Genomic DNA, 19,873 nt, shown 5'->3' with positions numbered 1-19,873 from the left:
GAGGGCTTTTTAAGTATGGGAGTGATGTGTGCATGCTTTAGAGGGGAGGGGAAGGCACCATTAGAGAGGGAGAGATTGAAGATGTGAGTGAGGGAGCATAGGATGGAAGAAGAGGGCGACTGTAGTTGTTGTGAGGGGACAGGATCCAGGGGGCAGGTAGTGAGACAGGCTTCTGAGAAAACCTTATTGACCTCTTCAGTAGTAGCAAGGTCAAAAGAAGAAAGTGTTGAGGGAGGTTTAGTATAAGGTATGCCAAGTGGTATGGATGTCTGTGCAGTGGCGATGCCCCTACGAATTGTATCATTCTTGTTTTTGAAATGATTTGCAATCTCCTGAGCAGTGAGTGAGGTACTGGGTGGAGGTGGAGAAAGTAGAGAGTTAAAAGTATAGAAGAGACGACGAGGACTGGATGACAAGCTATTGATGAGAGTGACAAAGTAGGCTTGTTTGGCAGCATGGAGGGAGGAATTATATGTTAAAAAAGCAGATTTATATAGGGTGAATGCTTGGTGAGATTTGGTTTTACGCCACAATTGCTCCAGCGCACGACTATGTCGTTTAAGGTTTCTGGTGTCATCAGTGTTGTTAGAGGAGCAAGTGAGTCTAGTGTGGATGAAAGCAAACTGTTGTAGACAGCAGTGGCCAGGTCAGGGCAGGACAGGGGAGAGATTCTGTCATAGAGGCGGTCAGTTGCAGAGTGGAAAGGAGCAGGGTTCAAGTTGTGAAGGTTTCTGCGGGTAATTGTTTGCTTCTTGGAGGGATACGTGTTTGAAGATGAGGACAATGTGAAGGTGATGAGATTGTGATCAGAGAGAGGAAAGGGGGTGTTTGTGATGTTGTAGGGAGTGCAAAGATGGGAGAAAACAAGGTCTAACGTATTCCCATCAGAGTAGAGGACTGTGTCCATTGTGTTAAGGCAAAAGATGAGGTTAGGTTAAAGAGTTGGGATGTAGCCGAGTTGTTGACATTAAAGGGGATGCTAAAATCTCCAAGAATGATAGTGGGTAGTTCAGAGGAGAGAAAGTAGGGTAGCCAGGCGGAGAAATCATCAAGAAAGCGGGACACCGGTCCAGGAGGTCGATAGATCACGCAATCATCAGAGAAATGGGAGGAAACAGCCAAATGCAGTGAGTCTCGAAAGAAGAGAAGCATAGAGAGGGAGGGTTAGGGAGGACTTGAAAGATGCTCAGTGGGGATAGAAGCAAACCAACCTTACCTCTTTTCCGACCACTGGGTCATATTTTAGTGTACTCTGGGGAAACAGACACTGTTGCAAGATATGGAAACACCCAAATCCAAGCTCCAAGGCACTAGAACATGCAGCATGTAGAATGGGATTGTATGGTTAATCAGGGAAAAACCTAGTACGTGGCTTATACTAGTAATGGAAAGTGATAAATTGATGGAAAATAGACATAATACAGGAGATGACCAGAGACTGCAGACATAGTACAGGAGATGACCAGAGACTGTGAACATAGTACAAGAGATGACCAGAGACTGCGGATATAGTACAGGAGATGACCAGAGACTGCGGACATAGTACAGGAGATGACCAGAGACTGTGGACATAGTACAGGAGATGACCAGAGACTATGGACATAGTACAGGAGATGACCAGAGACTCAGGACATAGTACAGGAGATGACCAGAGACTGCAGACATAGTACAGGAGATGACCAGAGACTGCGGACATAGTACAGGAGATGACCAGAGACTGTGAACATAGTACAAGAGATGACCAGAGACTGCGGACATAGTACAGGAGATGACCAGAGACTGCGGACATAGTACAGGAGATGACCAGAGACTGTGGACATAGTACAGGAGATGACCAGAGACTATGGACATAGTACAGGAGATGACCAGAGACTCAGGACATAGTACAGGAGATGACCAGAGACTGCAGACATAGTACAGGAGATGACCAGAGACTGCGGACATAGTACAGGAGATTACCAGAGACTGTGGACATAGTACAGGAGTTGACCAGAGACTGTGGACATAGTACAGGAGATGACCAGAGACTGCGGACCTTTGGGGAGGGGGGGCTGGTATTCTAACATGGCGGCGGCGGGAGTACCGAGCCAGCCGATCCATATTCGCACCATAAGACGCACAGACATTTTCCCCCATTTTTTGGGGGGGAAAAGTGCGTCTTATGGTGCGAAAAATACGGTAAATATTTCTCTTAAATGTTTAAAGGTACAATCAGAGCGTTGTATTGGTGATGGAGCTGAAGCTGTTGGCAGCAGATCCTCATGCGCAAATTAATTGAGATGCAAACTTTTGAGAAAAGACAACCAAAGTCCAGCTATAAAAAAACTCTTATGAGGTTAACTGTCATGTATAAAACTGAATATTTAAACTGGTCACAAGAATATAAGGAAAGGCTGAATGTATTTGGTAGGACGGTGCTCAGGGGAATATAGGGAGGTGTATTTGAAAATGTAATGTGGCAATCAAGAAATAGAAACCTTTATAAAAAATATAATGATTTTATTTTATCAGACATTATATGCATTGCTCTTATAAGTCTTTTAAAATACTGTGGTCATATTAAAGAGGTGGTTGAAGATTGTAGACCAAAATTGATTTGGGGAGCAAGATTGGATGGAAGGAGATATACTGGCTGACGTAGAACAAGATGGCGGATGAAGTAAATCAAAATGCAAGATTGGAAGCAGGGGATGGTGGCCTATGACCAAGGACAGAAAATAATGGAGGAAGCTACTGAAGGAAACCATGACTCTTAATCAGTTTTTGCATGATGATGATAATGATTATGAACAGAAACAGTAATCATTATAATATGAATATTTCCTATTCATTAAACATAATAAAATTGAACACTGGGTAATTAGCATCTTTGCAACAGTATTGTGATATGGTGCACAACTGATGGTTCATGTCATGGTACTTATGTACCAAAGAGGTAGTTTTCACCTCCATCACCTTTGCTTGTGCTTTCTTGTAAAACCAAGTGAAGTAAAGGGTCATTTTAAACCTAAGAAATGTCTTCTATATTAGATTGCGAATTCGGAGTGAACCCAAACTAGGGTGTAGATTACAACCCCCCTCTCCATCCTCCCCCGGCTTATTAATAAAGTAAGCTTTTGGTTGTTACTTACCATGTAGCTTATTGGCTTGAGATCAAGGTAGGTTGGCACTTCCACAAAACAACTACAAAATGTCATCAGTCTTAGACACATTTCACAGACCTTCTGCACTCCAAATGGAGTGTCAGGATCAGAAATTACCTGAAAATAATGGAAGAATAAAGGAGTTATATGTTGTAAAGACATAATAAGTGACTACTAATAACAGTACTGGAGGACATCACGCACCATCTTGTCATCAGTGATAGATGTTTGGTTGGAAGGCATATCGCTGTAAAAACTACAGAACATCAGAAAACTTAGGAACAAATCCATTGTCTGCAAAGCCAAAAATGGAATAACCAAATATCTTCGATTCTAAAACACAGGAAAAAGAAAGAATGGATAAATACAGTTATGTGTTCATACTAAAGAGACTCTCACCATATATAATATAATTTTAGGATTTCACACTGTCCCAAGGTGGTCCCGCTGTGGCTCAGGCACAGCTCAGCAAAACCTGCAATTTTCATACAGGTTAGCTGCGCTTCCCCATTGACTGCTTAGGTGTCCTGCGGTTTTGCTGCAGTTTCAGAAAGTGCACCAAAGATGCAGCTTGCAGGAGTTTTGGTGGGCTTTCTGAAACTGCACCAAAACTGAAGGACCTCATAGAAGTCTATGGGGAAAACGTAGCTAACCCACAGAAACTGGGGGTTAGCTTCTTCTTTAGCGACAGCACAGCAGGGCAGTGTGAGTCTGCCCTGTGTTTGCTGCCCCATAAAAGTATTCTCTAACATTCTGAAACAAAAGGGCTCCATTTTCTGTTTTTATACAAAGAACATAATATGATGCTGAGATTTAATTTACTGTATAAAGATGTTCAGACTGGCAAATCCCAAGATCATGTTGCCAATTTTAATGATTGCAGAACCAGAGCTAATTAGGCACCTAGACACTAACAGATGTGTTCAGACACATATACATCGAGATCTGAGACTTGTAATAAACCCTCTTTAACTCAATTCAATGTATTTTTGAATAAAATTTACATTTTAGTTAGGTGACTCCTGAAATGAACTATGTAGTAGAAGAGATTTTCCAAACATTTAAAATGTAGGTTCATTTACAAGGGGCAAGTCTTGCAAAGTACATCACAACAGAGCTTACCTTAAAGCGACACTAAACTCTGGTTTAAAAAAAAAATCAATAGGTATGCAATCTTAACTCAGGATAGTACTTAATTGCTTTCAGCCTCTTCTAAATTGCTAAAAAAATTAATTTTTTTTGCTGTTGTGATCTGACTTTCTGTTAGAGGGTGGCTATGTTCGCTCTATGGTCTCGTTGCATGTAGGAACATAACCACCCTCTCTTGCTTGCTTTGGGGATGGACTATAGACTATGGACTATAGGATGTATAGTGTGCATACAGCAGTGTACATGACTGCAACTAACATGCACTGCTTGTAAGTTAAAGTGAAACTACAGCTCAGAAAAAATAGTCATCCCCTGCCAGCCAGGACTGTACTATGAGGCAGAACTGTGTAAATCTCGGGTCCAGATGGGTCTACAATTCCTTTTAGATGGTAAAACTGCTCCCATATGATGTATGTATTTCATCTGAATTTAGCTGTAATACTAGATTTTGTTCATTTTGGAAGGAGTGGGAAATGGTTAAAACCCACGTCAGATATTTTTTGTGTCCCGTTCAAGAAGTTTCCTTTTATTGTCTGTCTTGCATACACAACAGAAAGTGTGAGGAAAGTTGTCATCAGAATGCATATCCCTATTGGAAGATTTCCCTTCTTTTACAGTTCTGGTGACAGCTAACATTTTGGATCTTTGCTCACTTTTAATTCCAGTGACAGCAGTCACCAGTAGAAATAAAGAATGTAAATCTCTCTTGTGGGGACACAAACAGTAGTAAACACTTCAGAAAGGTTCTAATTGTTCCACAAGATATTTACACTAAAATAAAGTGCCTTTAGATACACTTTTAAATTAGAGATAAGGTTTGGTCTGAACTTTGCATGTTTGATGTTCGTAGACCAGCTGCAGCATTTGACCAGTTCACCGGCCCAAAGATCCTTCTGCTTCAGGGTCAGTAAGTTATTAATTTAATCTCTGATTACAACCTTCTGAATATAATGATGAGAACGCCCCACACAGGTCCTATTTTCTACAAATTTTTCTATATTTGCTGCTTATAAACATATACACTGTATTGCCAAAAGTATTGGGACACCCCTCCAAATCATTGGATTCAGGTGTTCCAATCACCTCCATGGCCACAGGTGTATAAAATGGGTTTCCATGGCCGAGCAGCTGCATCCAAGCCTTACATCAACAAGTGCAATGCAAAGCTTCAGATACAGTGGCGTAAAGCATGCTGCCATTGGACTCTAGAGCAGTGGAGACGTGTTCTCTGCAGTGACGAATAATGCTTCTCTGTCTGGCAATCCGATGGACATGTCTGGGTTTGCCAGGAGAATGGTACTTGTCTACCTGCATTGTGCCAACTGTAAAGTTTGGTGGAGGGAGGATTAGGGTGTGGGGTTGTTTTTCAGGGGTTGGGCTTGGCCCTTTAGTTCCAGTGAAGGAAACTCTTAAGGAGTCAGCATACAAAGACATTTTGGACAATTTCATGCTCCCAACTTTGAAGGAAAGTTTGGGGATGGCCCCTTCCTTTTCCAAAATGACCTGTTTCCAGTGCACAAAGCAAGGTCCATAAAGACATGGATGAGCAAATTAGGGGTGGAGGAACTTGACTGGGCTGCATCTGAACTCGATTGGGATTTTGGGATAAATTAGAGCGCAGACAGTGAGCCAGGCCTTCTCGTCCAACATCAGTGTCTGACCTCACAAATACGCTTCTAGAGGAATGGTCAAACATTCCCATAGACACACTCCTAAACCTTATGGACAGCTTGCCCAGAAGAGTTGAAGCTGTTATAGCTGCAAAGGGTGGGCCAACTCAATATTGAGGTATTGTGATAGTGTGAGGCTCTGTCACTGTGGAAATGGGTTTGAAAAGGACACAGGGCTCTCAAACAGTTAGTTTAAGAGGTTCCAGCAAATGTTTTGCAAGCAGAGAAAGCTATGTTTTAAGCTTTCCCTGGACTTGGTAAGTCTGGATTGGGGCTGTAAGCCTGAAGGATCCAAAGCGGATTGGGTGGGACGGAGTCTTCAGTCTTGTGTCCATGTTTTTCTGCAGGGTGTGTGTGTGTGTCCAGGTGCACACACTCATTATAAGGCAGATCTGAGCATAGCTCAAAAGTGGTGGAGGTGGAATAGCAGTTACTATTGCTGCAGTCTGAAGACAGAGTCCTGTCAGAGAGAGCTGAAAGCTCCTGGTGGAGACTAAAACCTATGTAAGGGGGATTCTGGGCCCAAGGACTGGGAAAGTCTGGCTAACTATGAGAGTCTGGGAGACCAAGAGAGGGTCTGAGAGGCTAAGGAAGCTGTGGAAGCCAGGAGGCCAGTCTAGGAGGCTGGAGGGATTCCATGAGTCTCTGGAGAAACCTCCCAGGAGCCCGTGATGATGGAGAGGAGGGTTTCTCAGGTTAGCTGTGGAGTTGTCAAAGTTGGCAAGAATGTCCCTTTAAAGAGAGAGGGTGCTGTGAGGAGCAGCTCACAGGCTCTGGTGGGAAAAGGGACAGCAAGGAGCTGTCACCTAGGCTGAGAGAGCCTGAATAGCCAGTGGTCTGGGAGACCAAACTGAGCAGAGGCACTGCTAGCCACAGAGACAGATGGCTCAGTATTTCACTGTATGATTTTGAGTGAAGTTGAAACCTCCCTGCATGGGAAACCTTGTGTTAAAAGGACTTTTCAGTTACTGTTTAATACAAAGGGCTAAAAGGCCCTTAAATGTGTCCCTGTCTGGCATGAACTCACTTAAATACGCATCTACCACTGAACTAAGCATCCCCTATATCACTATATATATATATATATATATATATATATATATATATATATATATATAAAATCTCTCATAGAGGTTTAGGAAGCATAAGACAAGTGTTTTTGTTTTCTTTGACGGTTGTTTTATGGATTGAGGTCAACTTATTTACCAACGTTTATTAGTAGAGCTTTTTTTTTAACATAAGGTGTCAATTTAAAGCATAAAAACATGACTTACTTACCACAATAACACCATATAAAAAGGTGATGCTGATCAGAAGTAAGACCACAAGCAGGAGATAACTTGAGATTATATCTAATGGAAAAAGAGATAGTAGAAAAGACAAAGGCATGTTCCAGTTTATGATATTTAAACAACTATTGTTTTAAACCTGAAACCTCAAATACTTATTTGTATGTATATATATACATTCAGTTGTGTGCAACTCTCTGTGAGATCTCATTCACACTTGTGCAACTTGTCATGCGACTTTGGACATCAAGTGCAGCAGTAGTTCATGCACTACTTTGGTCTGACTTTCATGCAACTTGTGGGCCATAGACTTCACTGGTAACCCTTAACCACTTCCCGACCGGCCGTTGCATATAAACGGCGGGACGGTGGCACTGCAGGGTCGGGTGGCCGTTTATAAACGGCCTCCCCGCACCCTGCTTGTGCGCGCTCCCTGGGAGCGCGCAGCACCGCGATCCGGTGCCCGCTGTGTCCTCCGGACACAGTGAAACACCGATCGTCGGACGGGACCTCTGTACGAGGTCCCGATCATGTGATCACTGATTGGCCAATCAGCGATCATATGCAAAGTAGTAAGCAAGATGTCACTTGTGACATCATTGCTTACTACGTGTGAAATCTGTGAATGATCACAGAGGCCACATGGTACAAGGCTATTCACAACAGCCTTGTACCATGTGACAAGCTGTGACCAATCACAGCTCACTCAGTATTTCTCAATGAGTGCAAGAATGCACACAGAGAGAAAGAGAAATGATTGCTTTTACATCCAATATGGGTGTAAAAGCAATCAGTGTAAAAAAAAAAAAATCTTCATCACCCCCCACAAGTAGTACAGTGTCACCATGGTGATACTGTACTGCTAGGGTGACAGTATGTAAAAAAATAAAATAAAAATAAAAAATAATAATATAAAAAAATAAAATAAAAATGTAAAAGAAAATGTTTAAAAATTATAATTTTTGGTTATAAACTAATTTGGATTTTTTTTTTTACTAAAAAGATAACGGAATAAATTTTGGCAAAGATTTATGATGAAATATTATTTATTTGCAAAATTTAAAAAAAAAAAAACACTTTTTTTCAAAATTTTTTGACATTTTCATTTACATAAAATAAAGCTTTATCTGTCTCAAAAAAATGGTAAAAAATTCAATTGGGTACAGTGTTGCATGACTGCGCAATTGTCATTCAAAGTATGATAGTGCTGAAAGCTGAAAACTGCCCTGGTCAGGAAGGGGGTAAAAGTGTCCGGTCTGGAAGTGGTTAAAAGTTGCATGAAAGTCGTAGCTGCATGTTTTACATGAAACAATGGTGCAACAGCGGGTCCAAATTTGCCGAAGGACAAGTCCCACCTAAGTCGTACCTAAGGCAGATTTAGACAGGAGCCAATTAACCCACCACATGTCTTTGCAATGTGAGGGAAAACCTGAGAACCCAAAGGAAACCCAAAAGAACACAGGCAAAACATGCAAAAAGGTGCACTTTTTAACAGAATTATTATTCACTGCCAACTAAGGTACATTACTTCAGACAACTACTACTTTGACACAAAAACTTCAATAGGTATTAAATTTGAATATCACCATACTGTATATTAAAATCAGAATTTTAAATAAATCATATCTCTGAGCCCAGAGATACCACTTCTTCACATATATCCTGCCCAATAAGTAATGTGTCTTCTTCCAAAGAATACTAGACACAGGTTAGTAGACTCAACAAAAGCCATTTTTATATATGTGTGTTTTATATCAGTGGACCATAGCATTCATACATATTATTAGCAGATGGCCCAGTCTTCTACATACTATCTTCCATCAACCATCATATCAGTCAGCACCATTCATCAGTCACATTATGTGCATTGTAAACAATGCTGTGCCCACACAAAATGCAGCTTGCAGAGCTGCAGATGTGTGAACCTAGCCTAACATTTTGTAGCTAAATGTCCATGACACATATTATGGCCAGACAGTGTGTTTCGACTTATACATCCAGCAAAGAAATATAGACTTGTTAGAAGGTAGAAAGTTTCGTATTCACCTAATGTCAGTTTGAATACCGGGTATGAAAGCAATACTGCACAAATATAATCTCCAAGAGTTCAGCTTACAAAGAACATCAAAGAAAGTAGAAACATCTACTCAAAATAAATTCTGTTACAAGCTGTAGACACCATTTCAATATATACACTGCTCAAAAAAATTAAAGGAAGACTTTGAAAACACATCAGATCTCAATGGGAAAAAATATCATGCTGGCTATCTATACTGCTATGGACTGGGTAATATATTAGGAACGTAAGGATGCTACATTGTTTGATGGAAATTAAAATTATCAACCTACAGAGGACTGAATTCCAAAACACCCCGAAAATCAAAGTGAAAAACTGATGCAGCAGGCTAGTCCATTTTACTGGAATTTTCATTGAAGCATCTCAAAACAGTACTGAGTAGTTTGTATGGCCCTCACATGCTTGTATGCATGCCTGACAATGTCAGGGCATGCTCCTAATGAGATGGATGGTGTCCTGGGGTATTTCCTCCCAGATCTGGACCAGAACATCACTGAGCTCTTGGACAGTCTAGATAGGTGAAACCTGGCAGCATCAGATGGACTGAAACATAATATCTCAGAGGTGTTCTATTGGATTTAGGTAATGGTATTAATTCCTTCATCCTCCAGGAACTGCTTGCATACTACTGACACATGAGGCCAGGCATTGTTGTGAACAAGGAGGAACCCAGGACCCACTGCACCACTGTAGGGTCTGACAGTGGGTCCAAGGGTTTCATCCCGATACCTAATGGCATTCAGACTGCCATTGTCTAGCCTGTAGAGCTCTGTGCATCCCTCCATGGACCATCACTGACCCACCATCAAAACAGTCATGCTGAACGATGTTACAGGCAGCATAATATTTTCCACTGCTTCTCTAGACCCTTTCACATCTGTTACACGTGCTCAGGGTGAACCTGCTCTCATCTGTGAAAAGCACAGGGCACCAGTGGCGGCCCTGCCAATTTTGGTGTTCAATGGCAAAATGCCAATCAAGCTCTATGGTGCCGGGCAGTGAGCACAGTGCCCACTAGAGGATGTCAGGCCCTCAGGCCACCCTCATGAAGTCTGTTTCTGATTGTCTGGTCAGAGACATTCACACCAGTTGCATTCTGGAGGTCATTTTGTAGGGCTCTGGCAGTGCTCATCCCGTTCCTCCTTGCACAAAGGAGCAGATACCAGTCCTGCTGCTGAATTAAGGACCTTCTACAGCCCTGTCCAGCTCTCCTAGAGTAACTGCATGTCTCCTGGAATTTCCTCCATGCTCCTGAGACTGTGCTGGGAGACACAGGAAACTTTCTGGCAATGGCACTTATTGATGTGCCATCCTGGAGGAGTTGGGCTGCCTGTGCAGTGGGGTCCAGGTATCGCCTCATGCTACCAGTAGTGACACTGACCCTAGCTAAATGCAAAACTAGTGAAAAACAGTTAGAAAAGATGAGTAGGAAAATAAATGCCAGTGCCCTCCACCTGTAAAACCATTCCTGTTTTGGGGGTCGTCTCATTTTTGCCCATCTAGTGCACTTTTTGTTAATTTCATTAACACCAAAGCAGCTGAGACTGATTAACAACCCCCTCTGCTACTGAACTGACCAGATCAATATCCCAGGAGTTTAATTGACCTGATGCTATACTCTGATTAAAAAGTGTTCCTTTAATTTTTTGAGCAGTTTATTACTCCTCTATGGTAATGGACATTTTTTACATCCAAAATGACCAAATTATATTAAATTTTTTCAGAAAGCCTCTGGACAAATGTAATTTTATATAAAGGCAAAGCCATATTTATAAGATCTATCCAGAATTGGATGGTAGGGGGATTTCCATTTTAAAGAAAGAGAGATTTTTTTTAGCATAAAAGAATAGGAAACAGTGTAATGCGTGTGAACCATGCAGCTCCTCTTCAGAGAAATATCCTAGAAGACAAGAAATAGGGGTGCAAATATCTGGAAAAGACAGCTTCTCCTCAGTAAATCTAGTAATATTTGACCAGAACTTTCTCACTTGAGGGCACATGTCCTTGGGTATTACCAGGTATATTTTAAACTGCCCACAGAAATTAGAGCATTAGTTTCCTTTCTCGTCATGCTCATCCTCATCACTTCATGCACATTCTTCTCCCTTCTGTGATCACTGTCACCATGGGGCCCCATACAGTCAATCTTACAACTCCCCCTCCCCCCAAAAAAACCCCACAGTTTACTATGCTTCAGTTATGAATGAACACAGTGAGTAATTGGTACTGATCCCTCATTGTTTTCATATAGGAAATGAAGGGGCTGGTAAATGTGACATATTTACTGGACCCTTCCCCCACTTTCTGTCCTGAAGGATCCTATCGTGTGCTTACAGTTGCTTTTGAGAAGGAGACAATGAAGCTGGCAGAGCTGTGGGGGTGGGGTGCACACAAGGGGGTCTATGCAGCAAAAGGAAATGTATGATGCACAGGGAGGGTGATGGGTGCAGCCGGGGGGCAATTACTGGAACTGATCCCCTGTATGGCTCTCTCTGCAGCAGATGAAAACCAGTGGGAGGAAAAGGAGAGGAAGTCAGCTTTCAGCTGCTGCAGAGAGCGCTATAAAGGGGATCATTTCCAGTAATTGCCCCTCTGCCATGCCGATCACCCTCCCTACTCACATCTGATTCACCCAACTTCCTGGGCCCCCTGCTGGCCTGGGCCCTGTACAGAACTGGTGGTACTCCCTTGTCCATAGCCCTGTCCATGTCTATCTTTGCTTACTTGATTCACCTCTCTAATCATTATCCATTAACTGGCTGGGAAGGTCCATGACCAAGCTGTATTGCTTTAACTTAAGAAGAGAAAAGTGAGGTCAGATCTTTGCTGTGGTATCTGGCAGGACTGTGTATATTACAAGACTGAAAGACCAGCACTAGACCTGAGTCGACAGGCTTTGAGCTTGTCAATGGCATCAATTTGACATCAGTTTGAGAATCTGCGGGGATCATTCAGAATTTATTGACAGATGCTTTTGACTTGCAGTTAACCATTTTCCAACCTGTATATGGCATGCTTCAAGCAGGTTTTGCATTTCCATGGACTTGTTGAGAATGCAAATCCTGTCAGACGTGAGCAAAAGGCCATCATCACAGACCCTTACACATTTTTGACAGGTAAGGCAGCTCACAATTATTTTGTAACTGGGAATGTAGCTCTTTGCTTACATGTCCACTTCAAGTGTTATAGTTTTCCCCTGAGATTCATACCCATAGAGGTAGTAGGAAAATTTTGCGGGTGATGTCTGTCTGCCATTATATTTTGGGCAATTCATTTTTAATGTCATGTTCCTCAGTGATGAATTACTGCTAATCTACTCATCACATACAACATCTCTATCACAACATACTATATTTTTGGTATATTTTAAACTGAAAAACAGCTACTGATAACTTAGCTAGAACCGCAGCATCTAACAAGCACAGTAGATGATTAACATTAATTTCCGGTTTGCCACTTTAAGAAAAAGCAGAAGTCCAGGAAACCACAACCGCATTTAAGAAATATTAATAGTCTGCAAAACAAGCCTTAGCTTCAGGTAATGACTGTGTGCTTACCAAGGCGGATATAATTGCTGATCTCAAGGCAGCAGCTCTTTCTTCTGGCCAGTTCAACAGAATATTCGATTAAAAGAATAATGCTTAGTATCTGTAAAAATTAAAATTAGAATATGTGTAAGGTGCTGCACAATATATTGAACAGGATGCACTATTTTATGCACAGCATCATAGAATATTTATGGTCAATAAATACCTAGTGATTCCTCTAGTGGGCCCTTTATTTTACTTATTAATGCGTGTGTCTAATGATAAGACTATGTCTATGCCAACCATGTAAAAAAATAAGTGTAGGTTTGAAACTCTTCAATGGTTTTAAAATATCCAGGTTGTCTCATCTTCATTTTTATTTATGTTTGCTATCCTTCTAGTTTGTTCAGTTCTTCATATTAAATGATACCTTGCAAAGCATGTTGGCAGACTTTGGTTCTATTTTTCCTCTCTTTTATTTGAGAGTGTCAGCAAGCATTTGATGCTGCAGTATATGTAAACTCTAAGATCAAAATTTCTCTTATTTTCTCCCATTTGGACTGTTACATATACCATTGATAGCATTTTATTACAAATGATAGCATTCTACAAATCCAAAAAAAACTGTTCAGCCATAAATCTTGTGAGTTGATAAGTTCCTGTGCTTTTATCAGTAAGCAGTGTTCTCTGCGTGGACTACAAGACACTCCCCCTTGCTATGGAGAACAGAGGGAAGTGTTATGTAACTCTAACTTACCTCTTATCCATGGGGTCCCCAGGCAATAGGGGATAATGGGGCCCCTGTGTCCTTGCCCAAACTCAAAAAATCCTATGAAAAAGGTACCGGGGGCATCTCATGGAGCCCCCTACTGACCCTGGGCCCTTGGGCAGTGCCCGAGTTTCCAAATGGTCAGTCCATCCCTGCTCTTGTCCTAGGATGACAATGCTGCTTAGTACAATTGTCACCCAAAAACAGAAAAGAAGTTAATGTCAGGATTGCTGGGTTGAAATAAAGGGGCAAAAAGTGTGCAAAAAATGAATGTAACCATTACATCTAAAGACAAGTAAGCTGCAATACTACCATTTTTTGGTCTTGGGATTGGACACATTTTTAACTCTAAGTTTAATATTTCTATTTGCCTACATGGAACAATCTGTGTGGAATTACTGCAATGCAAAGTGTAGGGATTATCTCTGGACTTCACAAGCAGGATGTATGTCGCATGACTTATATGTGTTTATATTGCATGTACAGTGTGTGAGTACTTGATGTGTAGGACCACACAATCCCTGAGTTAGGAAGACATCCCCATGTTCTGAATGTTTTCCTAAGTGAGCTATCCTGCATTCTGAAGAAGCAACAACATGAGCATTCACCGTCTTAGAATAAACCTTTTGCTGAATAATAGATATGAGACATTACTATACTTTCTTAATAGGATAGTAGATGTGAAGGGTTCATATGGAACTCTACAAATTCCTTGAAGTCAAATGACATTTGGGAGGGGGAGGTTACAAAAAATGAGGCAGGTGAGTGGCACTTTCTCCATGTTTACCTCGTTGTTGGGCTCCAAGTGTGGGTAACATAAGAAGCCTACTGAGGGGTGAGTTCTTCTGAGCTACCCTAAGATCCTGTAACAGAGTCACTCTACTTTACATACGGGTGTACCTTTACTCTATGCTGTTTTCATCAATGCCCTGGGACAAAGCTAAGGGTGCCATGGAGGAATGCTCAATCTTAAGGGAGGCCTGCACTCTTAGAAATGAACGTACACCATGTACACTTGCACACTAACTGTCCTCTAGTTAACTCCCAGGTCCCTGTGACAATGTACACTTTCACTGATGACTTGCATTTAGGTAGGACATGCTTAGCCCTGTCCACATCCACTGTCCAGCTTTTGCTGCTACTTCTCCTGATAGAAGAATGGGAACCTCTGTGCCTCCAATCCAATCCCATTGCTATTGCTGGCGTATGGAGTGCTGACAACATCTTCACTGCTGCTGGAGGCCTCCCCACCTGAAACAGGTACACGCTAACGACAGGCTGCTAGACTGACTGTGGCTTCCCTTACCCTTGATAATCACTTGGCTGACTTCACACCAGGATGACTCTTAGCACTGTCTCTTCATACCCCAATGTGTCTAGTTACCCAGGCTGTAGACTACGTGTGAAATGTGTCAGTTACTTGCAAAGCACTCATGTTTCAGCATTTTACTTAGAAAAGTGCAAAACAGTCCACATGCACAAGAACAGTTCTTCCCTACATCCCTAAACCCTAACTGAGGCTTGTGTGCTGCCCCAGCATACCTGCAAAGGTGGAGACCATTAACCACTTCATTTCTGGACAGTTTCACCCCCTTCTAGTCCAGATCAATTTTTAGCTTTCAGCACTTTGAATAACAATTGTGTGGTCATGTAACACTGTACCCAAATTAAATTTTTTGCATTTTTTCATACAAAAAGAGCTTTCTTTTGGTGGCATTTGATCACCCATGGGTTTTTTTTATTTTTTGCACTATAAAAATTTTGAAAACAAAACTTTTTGCAAATAAATAAATTATCTTTCTTCATAAATTTAGCACAAAATGTATTCTGCTAACTTTTTGGGGCAAAAATAACCCAAAACAGTGTATATTATTTAGTCTGTGTGAAAGTCAGCTGAGACCCTAAAATGCCAGACACTGGTCATTTGGCAGTGATCAGGACATTGGTATGAGGCATGGTGGTGATCAGGACATTGGCATGAGCAATGGTGGTGGTGGTCAAGACGCTGGTATGACAGTGATCAGGATGCTGGTATAGGGTATAGTATTAATCAGGAAATTGGTATAATGGTGATCAGGACGTTGGTACGGTGTATGGTGGTGATCCAGACTCTGATATGGCATATGAGGATTATCAGGATGTTGGTATGGGGTATGGCGGTGATGAGGATGCTGGTATGGGGTATGATGGTGATCATGGTGCTGGTATGGGGTATGGCTGAGATCAACACCCCCCCCCCATCTCTAAGCAACAGCTTTCAGCTTCTGTCAGGGACACATATGCTGCTGATCGTTGTTTCCATAATACAGCGCTGCTTTCAGCTGACACTTTATTGCAATACAGGGAGTACTATGATACACATGTGAAAGTTCTCCAGTTTCTGTCGCAATTTGTCACATGCCTGTTTGAAGGGGTCCTACGAGACTCCAAAACCTTGCCTTGCAGTAACTATGTGATTGTTCATTAAAACGTTTGGACCCATATTGGTGATCCTCGGTGTGCTGGTGACATTCTCCCTTGCTGATTCTGTTAGGTTCCAGCCGCCGGTTGCTGCAGCACCCACTTATACTCACAGCCATTTTTAATGCAGGAACGTGTGCATTTGGATTGTACACTTGTATGGCGGTGATTAAGATGCTAGTATGGCAGTGGTCAAGACATTGGTATGGTTTATGGTACTGTTTTTGTGAGAACTGGGACAGGTAACAGGGGCTAGCTGCATGATTTATTATGATTACACTGGGCCAGTGATCAGGGACACTAGGGCTGGCTGGCACTGCAGTCTGTGAGTGTACAAAGCAGACTGACAGGCAGCTGTACACTCACAGGCTGCAGCATTGCTTCTCTCTGCTCTCACAGTGAGAGCAGAGAGAACTGATCTTTACTTTCACTTGGTATTATTTACTATGTGATTGCTGTGATTGGACACAGCAATCATATGGTAAAATACCATGTGACCACCCAGGCACAACAGTAATCTTATCCACTGTGTCTGGGTGACACATGGATCGCCGGGCTCCTGGGTGTGCACTCTATGAGCCTCACAGGAGCCTCTAATGTGGGCTGATGTACAGGTACGTTAGCCCGTATCAGCACTGCTTCCCATCCAGCATCCATAGGCAATCAGCGAACGGGAATTATTATTATACAGGATTTATATAGCGCCAACAGTTTGCTCAGCGCTTTACAATATAACGGGAGACAAAACAGCAACAATACAGTTCAATACAAAAGGGTTAGGAGGGCCCTGCTCCTTGGAGCTTACAATCTAAGATTTGAACATTTGTTCCAAAGGAGCAAGTAGTGGATTCCAATCTACCACATTACCACCAGAATGGGTTTTCCATTACTTGCTCATCTAAAAATAATAAAACTCTGGCGAGGGATACAATTATGTAATACTAGCCATTATCTTACAATAATAATTAGGATATTATTGGATTATGGCGAAGAAAAACAGGAGGACTGGAGCCTGAGTAAGAATATCAAAACTCCAAAATAGGCAGAAATAGAGCCAGAAGTTAGGACACGTTGATTCCACCACTGGAGTTCCAAGTGTCTGTGTTCTCTTTATAAACAGGAATTTATTTCAGAAACTCTTCCAAATTTATATCAATTGTCACACTGTGCTTCTAAAAAAAAATCCTTAGCTCATGTTAAACATTAGAATACATGGGTTTATACAAAAGTTAATTTATTTAGAGTAGAACAGTTATATAACTCTATCTCTATTTGCAGAGTCAGAACAACCTTATAACTCAAAATACAACTTACAGTTTCAGGTTTACAGTTAAAATTCTTATCACAACACATGTGACAGGCAGATTCTCTTTGTTCTAGTTTGACAAGTCTTTTAGAGATACTGTTTAGTATTCTCAGTTTTGCAGACCCACTCCATTCCTGGAAATTAGACTGTATTGCTGTATTTCCCCTATGTACTCAGCAGGTGTCCCACTGACAACCTGAATCTAAACAAAACATGCCAGCAATTACAATTGATGAAAAAAACAGTGTGGGACACCTCCACCCAACCCCCCCCCCCCCCCCCCATTCATACCAGGCCCTTTGGTTCTGGTATAGATTTTAAGGAAAAATGCATACCAAAATAAAAAAAAAAAACAGCCCTTGGGTCTGGTATGGATTTTGGGGGAACCCCACACCAAAATGAGTAAAATTATTATTATTATTATTATTACTACGAGTTTATATAGCGCCAAAGGGTTTGCTCAGCGCTGTACAATAGGGGGGACAATACATGGCACAGTACAACAACAACAACAAACAACGTACGAGGGGTAAGAGGGCCCTACTCTTACGAGCTTACAATCTAGGAGGGAGGGGGTATAAAAAGGTGTGCGGGTCCCCTCGTAATCTTAAGGGATTTTGGGTATGGTATGGATCTGGGAGGGATCCCATGCTGTTCTTAAATTTTTGGCATGGGGTTCCCCTTAATATTTATACCAGAGCCTTAGGGGTTGGGTGGGGACCCCCTCGCTTCATCTGAAAAAATGTGATACCGCCAGCAGAACCCTGGTGATAAATATTGCTTCTTTTTTTACTTCTTGTCTTCAGGTGTCTAACACAAAGGCAGATGCGTCATCTTCATCAGGAGTCTCTGCAATTGGACATTGCTGCAACATTCATCTGAAGGTATCTCTGTTAATAACTATTAATAACTACACTCACCGGCCACTTTATTATGTACACCTGTTCAATTGCAAACACAAATTGCTAATTAACCAATCACATGGCCGCAACTCAATGCATTTAGGCATGCAGACGTGGTGAAGACAAATTGCTGAAGTTCAAACCAAGCATCAGAATGGGGAAGAAAGAGGATTTAGGTGACTTTGAACGTGGCATGGTTGTTGGTGCCAGACGGGCTGGTCTGAGTATTTCAAAACCTGCTGATCTACTGGGATTTTCATGGACAACCATCTCTAGGGTTTACTGACAATGGTTTGAAAAAGAGAAAATATCCAGTGAGTGGCAGTTGTGTGAATGAAAATGCCTTGTTGATGTCAGAGGTCAGACTGGTTCGAGATGATAGAAAGGGAACAGTAACTCATGTCAATATGGACCAAAATCTCTGAAGAATGTTTCCAACACCTTGTTGAATCTATGCCATGAAGAATTAAGGCAGTTCTGAAGGCAAAAGGGGGTCCAACCTCATACTAGCACGGTGTACCTAATAAAGTGGCCAGTGAGTGTATATTGTATATACCGAGTATATAATTCCACCTGAACTCCTATTGGGCCCTTTGCTGATAATACCTGTTTGTACATTGGATGTATGTACTATTATTAATCTTTTCTTATAGATTTCTTGTATTATTTCCATACTGGTGTGCATTTTTATACTGATGGTTAATGTTATATACTGAATGCATTAGTTCTTCTGCTCCTATTTACATTGTTTAGATTACTAATTAATTTCCCAGGGAGGGAATCCCCTGTTCACAGAGGCCATGGCCTGGGTGGAGGCACTGACAACTTTATTACCAAACCCACTCTTCCACTTGGTGAAGGTTCTGGTTCTCTTACTTACAGGTTTAGCACAATATTCTGTTTGAGTAGGACCAATTCTCATAACCCCCCAAAAGAGGGCTACATGTGCTAGGTGCTTCATTTATTTGTGGGTCACTGAGGAAATGAGACTTGAGCAGGGAGTTATAGGGAGAGTTTAGCATTTTACTGAATCCCCAAGAGTTACATACATCTGCCACCATTTGTCTCCTGCTCAGCGTACCAGTCAAAAGAAATAACCATGCTTACCACCTTCTAGGTGGGAACTCTGAGATGCTTCTAGATGTTCCCATTAATTTAGCTCTAGCCTTAAAGTGTTACTAAACCCAGAACACTGCATTCACTATATCTGGTTTCCCACAGTACACACAACATGGAAATGCAGTTATTTTAGTAAATATAAACTGCTAAATACCTTTTCTCATCAGAAGTTAGAGCAGTCTTGTGACTTCAGCAGAGCACTGGTTAAAGCTTGTAGGAGGGATTTTCTTTCTGCTCTAGGAGGATTTGAACCCCTTGACCCTCTGTCTGGAGAGTCCTGATTGGCCCTTATCACATGCTCTCTCTCAAGAACAAAAACAAAACTCTAGCAATACACACCAAACTGAGCATGTGCATGTGACTAGGGATTCAGTCTGTATCAGGCTGTCATTTCAACAAGAGGAGGGGCAGAGAAGAAAGGATCAAACAGCCTTTTTACACAATGCAGTGGATTAACCCCTT

At 41.7% G+C, this 19,873-nt stretch overlaps 1 protein-coding gene across 1 annotated transcript in view; it reads right to left on the bottom strand.

Annotated features, from left to right (window-relative positions):
• Positions 1 to 19,873, bottom strand: part of LOC149452792 (lysosomal-associated transmembrane protein 5-like) — a 61,336-nt gene that overhangs the window by 20,150 nt on the left and 21,313 nt on the right. The window contains exons 2-5 of the mRNA XM_089688978.1: positions 12,886 to 12,976; positions 7,241 to 7,314; positions 3,348 to 3,476; positions 3,132 to 3,260 (exon numbers count right to left, since the gene is read on the bottom strand). Of these exons, the coding sequence (XP_089545104.1) occupies positions 3,132 to 3,260; positions 3,348 to 3,476; positions 7,241 to 7,314; positions 12,886 to 12,976 (423 nt within the window). The remainder of the gene's footprint in view (positions 1 to 3,131; positions 3,261 to 3,347; positions 3,477 to 7,240; positions 7,315 to 12,885; positions 12,977 to 19,873) is intronic.

This window comes from Staurois parvus, unplaced genomic scaffold (assembly GCF_062004578.1).
Source record: "Staurois parvus isolate SC_StPar_1 unplaced genomic scaffold, SC_StPar_1.0 ptg000464l, whole genome shotgun sequence".
Classification (NCBI taxonomy): Eukaryota; Metazoa; Chordata; class Amphibia; order Anura; family Ranidae; genus Staurois; species Staurois parvus.
Note: the sequence above shows the minus strand (reverse complement) of the source record. Positions and strands in the feature narration are given on the sequence as shown.